This window comes from Trichechus manatus, unplaced genomic scaffold (assembly GCF_000243295.1).
Source record: "Trichechus manatus latirostris isolate Lorelei unplaced genomic scaffold, TriManLat1.0 scaffold00125, whole genome shotgun sequence".
NCBI lineage: Eukaryota > Metazoa > Chordata > Mammalia > Sirenia > Trichechidae > Trichechus > Trichechus manatus.
The window spans coordinates 4,173,961-4,185,208 of record NW_004444061.1 but is presented as its reverse complement, the minus strand read 5'-3'; the positions used below and the strand labels follow the sequence as shown (position 1 = coordinate 4,185,208).

The 11,248-nt window shown below is 35.8% G+C and overlaps 1 protein-coding gene across 2 annotated transcripts in view; it reads left to right on the top strand.

The window, feature by feature from the left end:
- NAV3 (neuron navigator 3) overlaps positions 1-11,248 on the top strand; it is a 474,286-nt gene that overhangs the window by 233,716 nt on the left and 229,322 nt on the right. For both annotated transcript variants that reach the window (XM_004384618.2, XM_004384617.2), the window contains exon 8: positions 6,155-7,181. In XM_004384618.2, the coding sequence (XP_004384675.1) occupies positions 6,155-7,181 (1,027 nt within the window). The remainder of the gene's footprint in view (positions 1-6,154; positions 7,182-11,248) is intronic.

The window sequence follows — 11,248 nt, the reverse complement described above, 5'->3', positions numbered from 1 at the left end:
ATCAACATTCAGTAAGATACAAATGGCTAGTTTATATTGAATACATAAATGGTACAGAGAGTAGAATTTGTGGCTGAACCCTCTCAGCATATGCTACAGATGCTACCATTGCAGCTGCTGTTGTTTTGCAAGCTTTATTGTGAAGAGTCCAGAGAGACTCATGTTTCCAATGCATTCCTGATACACAGCAGACTATGGTTTGCCCTTTAAACCTGAAGCATCTCATAGCTGCTGTGTAGAGACAAGCTGAGGACAGATTTAGAGCTGAGCTTAGAGAAGTGTCTTATACGTGTGTACTCATCTGAGAACCGTTTTGCAGCTGTGACTGTGACTAGGGGTTGCATGTGGATGTCATAATCCAGAGTCCCCCTCATCTCATTTTTGGGTGAAATGATGTTGAAATTCCTTATCTGTGCTTGAACTGCTGTAACGTTCAATCTAGCTGATGTCCTGAGCTTGTTTTCTCTTTCTAAGGAAAGGGCTCCCTCACTTACTTTCCATGATCAATAGTATGTGCATAAAAAGTATCTTGACTGGTTTCTTTCTATTCCCTCCTCTTATCCCTACCATAGCTACCAGGGGGTAGGAGTCCTCTACCTTCTTAACCTAATTGCAGATTCACAGCTTACAAGAACATTACATTTGCGGCTAAGGTTATGAGAAAAAGGACACTGGGAAAACCTGATGAATCTACAAACTACCAAGCAGCGAGGAGAATTCGAAGCTGGCCAGGGTTCTGAAAGTTCAAAGTGGAGGACATTAATGCTGCACAGCTATGGAACATTGAAAGGATTTAGCAAATTCGGATATTATTATGAGAAACAACCCTTTAAAGCTAAGGATGTTAGCAATTGTCATGATTTGTGAATCTGTTCAAACATGTACCCAAAAATGGTCTGTGACCAGCAGCATAGACATCATCTGGAAACTTGTTAGGAATGCAGTCTCAGGACCCACTGCAGACCTGCTGAATCACAGTGTTCATTTAATACAACACCCAGCTGACTCGTGTGGACATTAAAGTTTGAGAACTACTGTGTTAAACACTTAGAATGTTAGATATTCTAAGACAATCATACAGCTTGGGCTCTAGAGCTCTGGAGTTAGATTACTTTGGATTAAATCCTAGCTCCACTACATACGACTCACTAACTGTGCAGCTTTGCATGAGCTGCTTTGGCTCACCAAGCTTCAGTTTACATAAATTTGAATTATCGATATAAGCCCTTCCCACCTCTTAGGGTTGTGAAGACTAATGTGTGATAATGCAGATTAAAGGCCTTCAATAAATGCCAATTAGCATTATTATAGGAGTCCCTGGATGGTGCAAAGTTTAAGTGTTCCACTGCTGGCTGAAAGGATGGTGATTCAAACCTTCCCAGAGGTGCCTCAGAAGACAGGCCTGGAAATTTCTTCCAAAAGGTCACAGCCTTGAAAACTCTAAAGAGCAGGTCTACTTTCCTGCCATGTGCTGGAATCAGCACAATGGCAACTACCAAAAACAACAGCATTATTATAGTTTTTATAATTATTAATATTATTTTGTTCATTTTAGAATAAGAAATGTGGCAAATAGCTTTTGAGATCAATGTAAGAGAGTTAGCTTTAATTCACTATGATGTCACCATGTTCTCTTAACAATATTCCCAAGCAGAATAGCATCTGATTCTTTGGGTACCATGTTTCTCTCCACGTGTATATCCTAGTATATGTATGTACATATTTTTGAAATGTAAACAAACAGAATAGCTTATTAGTTCCTTAAAAAATTCTTTAAATGTTCCTTCTGCCTTGCATGCCTACACATCTCCCTTAGCTCATCTGTCTTGATCTTATTTTAGATTGTTCAAACCTCTAATCCCTTACAACTCTGATTTTCTTTACCACTTTCTCTTCTACTTCCCACTGAATTTTGTGTTTAACATATGCCACCATGTAGTGACATTTATATTTTATAAGTCTGTTTCCTGTCCCCCAGCTAGTTTATAAGATTTTTGGGAGCGTCTTGCATAGAATAGCCACTCAGTAAATATTAATAGATGTTGTGCCTGGATTAGAGTCCTATAGAGAGTAGCCACTAAAGAGCATTAATTAATGCTTCTGGATATAGTAGAAAAATAGTCATATGTGTTGAACAGAAATCAGCAAAACAGTGAGTTTCTGGGTGAAGTACATGGAGATGCATATAATTATTGAAGTTGGAGAAATCATTGTGTTTGGAAGGGTTCTTAGTTTCTAATTGAATCTGAGTACTTGAGAAATAAATTTCACTTGATGTAATCCTATGAAGAGTATTAATTTGACAATTACCATTTTTGTTGCGTTCTGTTTTTATATTAAAGGAATAATTTTTGTAATCAACCAGACATTGAATTTATCCTTATACATTTGATTAATAGTATAATAGTTGACTGAATTAATATAGAATCTAAGCCAAGTTCAGTTCTCAGCTTTGCCATGTACAAGTTATGTAACCTTGGTCAAGTTATTTAATTTCTTGTGCCTCAGTTTCTTCATGTGTAAAATGAGAGTAATAATAATAATAACAATAAACTTTATACAGTTGTTGGGGAGACTAAGTTAAATACTTAGTTCAGTGCCTATTTTATAGTAGGTCCTATGTAACTATTGGCTTATGACCTTATCACTACACAGTGGACTATGACTGCCCTACCAAGGACGTGGAATGTGACTGCTAACCGAAAGGTTGGAGGTTCAAGTCTACCCAGAGGTGCCTAGGAAGAAGAAGACCTGGTGATTTACTTCTGAAAAATCTGCCATTAAAAAACTCTGTGTAACACAGTTCTACTCTGACACAGATGGGGATGCTATAAATCAGAATTGACTCGATGGCAACAGATTTTTTTAATGGCTAAGAAGTGGAATACTGGCATATAGTAGTAACACAAATATTCCTTCTCTAAGAGGAAGGAAGTTGAAGATAAAATATAAACTATAGAATTTAGGAGTGAGATAAACCAAAGAAAATTAATGTAAAATACTTTATGTGAAAGGTGCATTTTACATGTATCTGTTTATTTTACCTGTATAAATTTAGAAAAATTCCATGATGAATCTTTGGGATATGAAGAGAACTTACAGTGCTTCTGTATCTGTAGTTCTTCTGAGCCCGTGAATGACATCATTGGTAGCCCAGGAAAGCCGTGCACTTCAATGCAAGCCTACTTCCTTGGTGTCTGAAATATACTAGTAAGGCTCAAGTACAAACCAAACAAAAGAGCCTTTATAGTATAAACCATGTGCTGCAAGCAGACAAACGGGTCATGATTGAATAGTTGGGACCCTGAGAGACCAGGCATGGAAATTGCATGCCACATGTAAATGTCCTTTCAGGCAAATGATATACAGCCCAAAACCTTGACCTGGGCTGTCCATCTAGATGTTTTCAGTATTTGTAGGCCACTGCTTAGTCATTTCATTAGTCCACCACCATCACCAAGACCATCATGTACTTTCTTGTTTATTCCTAATACATTGTTAGCTGGTGGCATCAATATGCAAAAAGGGTACTGCCATTGGGTAACCCAATAAGATTATGAATTTTAAGAACTTCTATGTGAACAATCTGTTCAGTGTTAGGCATTACATTGGATGTTAAGTATAAAACTGCAAATAATACAGGCATGGTCTTTGCTTTCAAGGAATGTACCATGTAGTGGAGGAAACAAGCAGTTATAGTAGAGTGATAATGGCGGTAATAGAGGAAGTAGTGAGCTATGGAAAAATGTGGAGCAGCCATCTAATCCAGACTTGGTATTATGATGGTCAGACATAGGGTTCCAGGTCAAGTCATTTTTGTTTTGGTTTGTTATGTTTTTCAGAGGAAGTGAGGTCAAAACTGAGATGAGACCCAAGTAGAAATAAGTCTGGAGAAATATTTGGTAGGCATTCCTACCAGTATGCAGTCAGTGTGTGAGAACTATTCAAATTCTGATGAAGTGTTAACATTCCCTGAAGAGGATCTGTGCATGAAGTAGATTTGGAATTATTCATACTTATAACCCAAATACTAAGCAAAGGTTGAAATCCATTTACAGAGAGTAAAAATGTTTGAGAAACTGGAGGTTTGGAAGACTGCTGGGTTTATTTTTATTAAATTAGTAAATACTGTATTGTTTTTCAGAACACCATAGTGTTTGTATATGAACCTAGCAAATTTCTACAGATATCCCATACATGGAAACAATTAAACACTTTACACGGATACTGGGAAAAAATATCGATTTATCCTCAGATGTTATAAAATTTAAACAGTACCATATAAGCATTTTAAATTTTCAGACAACTTTTACATTTTAATTTAGAGTACGTAGTTGTTGCCAATTGAAGTGAGAAGTTGCAGAGGGTAGTGAGAACTAGAAGTCAATATCAGTATACTAAGTTGTATAAGAACATTTCACGTAAAATGCATTTGTCTACAATATCACTGTCATTCCTATAAATGTTACATGCTTACTATCTTATTTTAGGTAAAATTATTTTCAAAAAAGTAAAACCTGCCTACCTCACTCAACATTAAATTAACAATTTAACTTGTTTTCTTATCTCTAACTTTGTTATTTCCTTTTTTTAGTCTCAATTTCCTCTTATGAAAAATGGGTAAGACTAGAATCCTTTAACAGTTGGTTTAATTATATATTGTTTGTAATTCATTTTGAGTTTTTTCAAGAACACATTGTAAAAGTAAAAGTTTTATAGCTTTACGTTTATGAATATTTAAATTTAAGGAGCTCCAATTTATAAATATTATGAATAAGGAATATTCTTTATAAAATATTTCCATTGGACATTTTATCAAAAATAGCCTTGCACCAATCTGTCAATATCAAGTATACTAACAATATATATTAACTACCTTACTTAATGACCCCTTTTCCTCGAAATTAAAAGAGAAGGGAAGAAGAAGACATTTATGTTTTGATGAAATTGTTGATTAGGTTAAATGACCAAAATTGCACAGTTCCCAAATGTTAATATTCAAATTGAGGTCTTTTAACTCCAAGTTCAGTTCTTTTTTTTTTTTTTTTAATTCTATACCATGTTATAAAGTCCATTCTTTGATTTACTTACTGTTGCTTAAACATAAGACTTGTAATCAGGCATTAATCAGTGCTAGACCAGTCATATGAAGATATGTGACTTCTGAATGGAAATTAAGCAAACACTAGTGCATTACAAGGTACTTATATAACAAAGGTTTTATTTTTCATTGACTCTCAGTAGGTAGCTTGATTTGTATTAAAATTTAAAGTTTGTTCAAATCAGTACAGGACACAGTAGGTGTACTGGTTAAGAGCCCAGGCTCTGAAATCAGTTCAGATCCATGCTTTGTGACCTTGAGCAAGTTATTTAGTCTTTCTCTGCCTCAGTTTTTTTATCTGTAAAATTAGAATGATAATACAATGCATCCCTTATAGGATTTTTATAAGAATTAATTTATATAATAATTATATATACTATATATATAATTTAGTACATATTATAATTCTATATTAATTATATAATGATTTATAAGGATCAGTTTGTATAAATATGTATGTTTAGTAGATTATTTAACACATAGTATGAATTCTAATGATTCTTTTATACAAATAAAATTTTAAAAAATTAACAGAAAACTAAGGCATGACTCATAAGCATATTTAATCAGATAACCATAAGCTAAACTTCCTGTGACTTAAAGCAGTTTCTCAGTATTCATTATAAAACATATTTTTTCTTTTTTTACAAAGCAATATGGAATATCCATTTACTGGTATAAGCTCCAGTAGTAGCTTGGAAAAAAAAACAAACAAACAGCGAATTACTTAGAGGAAGAATAGCGTTTTATTCATCTTTAGGTATTTGTGATTAGCAAAGTCCATTTAAGTAGGAGTTATTTTAGAGGAGGGCAAAACTTTTTTTTCCCCAAATACCGATGCCTGTCAAGGATTCTTTATTTTTAATATATGGTACAAAAAAGAATCACATCACCAAAGTGATTGATGCCACATAGCATGTCTGTTTTCTATTCAGCAGAAGGATGCTTCCATGCCTCTGTAGTTACTTAATGGTGCAATATAAATGATCAAAACTAATCACCCTTTCTTTTTTTTTTTTTTTTTCTCATTCTTTTCTCTCTAATAATGTTCAGATTCCTCCAAAGGACCTCAACCATCTTCAGGTGTAAATGGCAACATGCAGCCTGCCAGCACTGCTGGGCAGCCCCCTGCCTCCGCCATCCCTTCTCCTAGTGCCAGCAAGCCCTGGCGGAGCAAGTCCATGAATGTCAAGCACAGCGCCACCTCTACCATGCTGACTATAAAGCAGTCAAGCCCAGCCACCTCGCCCACACCATCTTCAGAGAGACTGAAGCCACCTGTCACAGAAGGAGTCAAAACAGCTCCCTCGGGACAGAAATCCATGCTTGAGAAATTCAAGCTTGTCAATGCCCGGACTGCTTTACGCCCCCCACACTCTTCCAGTTCAGGTCATAGTGATGGTGGGAAGGATGAGGATGCCTTTTCTGAATCTGGTGAAATGGAAGGTTTTAACAGTGGTCTGAATAGTGGTGGCTCAACAAATAGCAGCCCCAAAGTATCACCTAAATTGACCCCTCCAAAAGCTGGAAGCAAAAATCTCAGCAATAAAAAGTCTTTGCTGCAGCCAAAGGAAAAAGAGGAAAAGAACAGGGACAAAAATAAAGTTTGCACTGAAAAACCCATCAAGGAAGAGAAGGATCAGGTGATGGAGACAGCTCCAAAAAAGACTTCTAAAATTGCAAGCTTGATCCCAAAGGGTAGCAAGACGACCGCAGCCAAGAAGGAAAGCTTAATCCCATCTTCTAGTGGGATTCCAAAACCAGGCTCAAAGGTGCCAACAGCAAAGCAAACTGTTTCACCCAGCAACACAGCAAACAAAGAGTCTGAAAAATTCAGGACTACCAAAGGAATCCCTTCCCAGTCCATACCTAAGCCCATGACCAGTGAGAAAGCAAGCACATCCAACTGCCCTACTCCTTTGGAAGGAAGGGAAATTGGCCAAGCTTCTCCCTCTGGTTCTTGTACCATGCCAGTGGCACAAAGCAGTGGACAGAGCACAGGAAATGGTGCTGTCCAACTTCCTCAGCAGCAGCAACATAGTCATCCAAATACTGCCACAGTAGCTCCATTCATTTATAGGTAAGGTGGCTTCTATTTGTTCATGGTTGTAAACACATTTATAGATCTGCATAATCACAGTGTAATAAGAAAGGTTGCTGAAGTGATGTTTTATATAGTCATTTTGGAACACTGTTTCATTCTGAAGATATTAGCCTATAATTTAATATGGAGTTTTGTCTAGAAAAAGACATCCTTTACGATCTAGTCCTATTCTCTGCATCTCTCTCTCCCTCACTGAAATAAAAATGTTACCTTTAAGCTCTTGGTACACCTCATTTAAGTCCTATCCTGGTGGCACAGTGATTAAATGTTCGGCTGCTAACCAAAAGGTTGGCAGTTCCAATTCACCAGCTGCTCCTTGGAAACCCAGTGGGGAAGTTCTGCTCTGTCCAGTAGGGTCACTATGAGTCAGAATCGACTCGATGGCAACGGGTTTGGTTTTATTCTGACTTTAGTAGCAGAAATTCATTTGAAGTCTTTGTACCTGGATCAGATGGGAATCTGCAGCTCTTTCTGACTCTGGGGTCTGTATCTGACAAAGCAGAATTTAAGATGTCAGAATCATAATCTACATTTCAAAAATATAAGAAAAAAATCGTGATGTTTTAAATATGTCATACTCAGCACATTTGTGGATCTCAAATTCTGGAAAAACAGCAGTCATTTGAAAACATCACAAGCAGAAATAATACATCTGCCAAGTCAGCACACTTCTTTATGTAAGTAGTAACAGGCTCTTTGTTTGTTTGCAATAAAGTATCCAGTAAACATAAATGTAGTGGTTTCCTTTTGGAAATGTAACTTTTAACTAGTAAAAAGAAGAAGCAGAACAGCTTAGTGAATGAATCCTCAGTTTGGGCTTAAATCTCTGCTCCATGAGATACCAGCTGTGTGGCCTTGACAAGTTCTCTTAACTATTCTAACTATCTGTTTGCCCTCTTTAAAAAGAAGATTATTAAAGTGAGGCAATATAGCTGAGAAGCCAAGAACATAGGCTGTAAACTCTGTCTTGCTTAATCACTACTCACAAACAGCCATGTGTGATGGTGGAGAAGCTGACCCATAGGGCCAGGTTGCCTGGATTGGAATCTCCACACTGCCATTGACTAGGAGTGTAACCTTGGGGAATATATTAAAGACTCCAAGCCTTGATTTCCTAAGCTTAAATGGAGATGATAAAAACAGAATCTACTTCATAGAGCTATTTTAAAAATTAAATGAGTTAATATTTATAGAGGACTTAAAACAGTATATTGCCACATAGTAAACCACTTTGTTAAATAAACAAAGGCATGTCTGACTTTCTCAAGCTTCAGTTCTCTAATCCTGTAAACTGTGGTTGATAAGAATAGTTACCTCACTGGTTTGTTCAACAGATTAAATAAGGCAATCCATGTAAAGCTTCTAGCACGGTCAGATTCAGAGTATATGGCTTATAAATATTATTATAATCATCAATAGTATAAGGTAGTTGAAAATAAATAAAACCATCTCGTAATAAAATTTCAGATCACACTCTATACATGAGGCAAAAGTCCTTTATCAATTAAGAATAATTTTTAAATGATATTATAAATCCCCTCGAGATAGAGTAGTCAATATTTAAAAGACTTCTCAGCTATCAGTGAAAGATATTTACATAGAGAATCATGCAGTTTGGATTCTGTGATCCCTAATGTCCTGGTGGTGCAGTGGCTAAAGAGCTTGGCTGTTAACCAAAAGGTCAGCAGTTCGATTCTACCAACTGCTCCTTGGAAACCCTGTAGGACAGTTCTGTTCTGTCCTTATAAGTTTTCTGTGAGTCAGAATTGACTTGATGACAGTGGGTATTTAATGCCCTTTATGACTCTAACTGCTCCAAACTTATGCAAGAATCGCTGCCGCAAAAATCTCTGACAGACTCTTCTAGAATTATCATTTGATAAAACACTACTCATAGTTTACTATGTTATAATGGTATTATCATTTGTTATTTATGTGGTAAAAGTTTCTGTTATGAGCTTTATGTACATTTCCTTATTTAAACTTCATCACAAACTCATGAAAATGCAATGTTCTCCCCATTTTACGGAGATGAAGAAGCAGAGATTTCAAGTCAGAATGGTAATAACTTCTTAAGATTACAGAGCTAGTAGGAGTTTGCTTTTGAACCCAAGTCTGCCTGACTCCAATTTTTTTCCCTTTAAACATCGACAATATACCTTCCCTTGCTTATTGGTTCTTTCTGCATGTATATGAAGAAGTGGTCTTGTTGCTGGGAAAATTCTGGCTGGAAAAATGTCAATAGATTTTCAAAATCCTCAATCAGAACTTATTTATAAAGGGAAATTCTTAATTGCTATTAACTATTATATATATGTTGTTGTTCTAAGGTGCTGTTGAGTCAATTTCAACTCATAATGACCACATGTGACAGAGTAAAACTGCCCCATAGGGTTTTCTAGGCTATAATCTTTACGGGAGCAGATTGCCAGATCTTTCTCCCATGGTGCCTCTGTGTGGATTTGAATCACCAACCTTTCAGTTAGCAGCCAGGGGCTTAACCATTATGCCACCAGGGCTCCTTTATATGTATGTATATATATATATATATATATATATATATATACATGTACATATATATGATTTTTAAAAATAATTAAATTACCTCTAATTGTTTTTAATAAATAACCAGAAGTATTGCTTTTGGGACACTAATACATGATTCATAACATTAATTCTTACAAATTGAGTGTTCAGAGTCTGGTAAATATAATGCTTGTTTCTGGAAGTTAATAGATTTCATACTAATGTAACTTCCTACCTAATTCAAGAATATTGTATATAAAGTTTTTGTAATTCAACTATAATTCACTATAATACGATAAAAGTAGTTTTTGAACTTGTTATGTTTATCCATTTAGTGAGTGGGTAGACCAAAGATTAAAAGGTGGAAATTTTAAGAAGGAAGATTTTAGCTCAATTTAAGAAGTTTACAACACTCAGATCTATCTGAAATTGGAATAGGTAGCCTTTTTAAGTGTTAAGGTGACCACTGGAGGTATTTAGGAAGTGGTGGAATTACCAGTTGCCATAAGTTAGGTAAAGTGAAATCACCAAAAATTTTTTCATTCATGTACCCATCACTCTTTCTGCAAATACTATATAGTAGGGGATATAAAGGTTTTTTTTGTTTTTTTTTTTAATCTGTAAATTCTAGAAGCTCAGTCTATTGGGAGCAATGATAATACTATAGGGAAAAATATAAAATCATTACTGTTATGTACGCATATGCAACATATAGAAATAATGTAGAAGAAGTTTTCCTAAGTCTCACATGGGAGTGGAGTCAATGAATGCAGCACAGAGGAAGTAAGATAAAACAGTGAGACTTGAAATATGAGTTGCAACTTTCCAGGTGGAAGGCAGATTGCTATGCCATTATCCACATTTAACATATTACAATTTTTTAATCCAAGCGTGATGGAAAAAATAATGGGTAAATTATGAATTCCTATGCAAATGCTAGTTAACTAAAATTGATACAGGGACTAGAGGTAAGGATTCATGATTATTGGAATGGGAGACTAATGGAAAAAATGGAAATAATTCATATCCGGTTCTTTAATTTCAATCACTCCCTCCTCATTCATCCAATTTTCAGCTAGTCCTGTTGACTTTTCTTCTAACATATACTCTGAATTGGTCATATTTTTCCATTTTAACTTCCCTGTCCTGGACCAAGCCAGATCACCATCAATTCTGACTTAGTTTCAGATGAGTCTTCCAGCTTCTACTGTTGGCCCTTTCCAATAACATCCTTCACACAGCAGGCCCTCTGGTCTTCTAAAGACATAAAGCATATATGTCATTCCATCATTCCAATTCATGAAACCATCTATTGGATTTCTATTACACTTAAAAAAATAAAATTTGAATGTGTTACCATGACCTACAAGGGCCTATATATAATCTGACCCTCCAGCTGCACTCATACTACTCTTCCTTTAGTGCATTGTATCCCAGCCCTAATTCTGTTTTTCAACAAACCAAAGTCATCCTGCACTAAAGCCTTTGTCATAGGTGTCCCCTCTGCCTGTAACAGT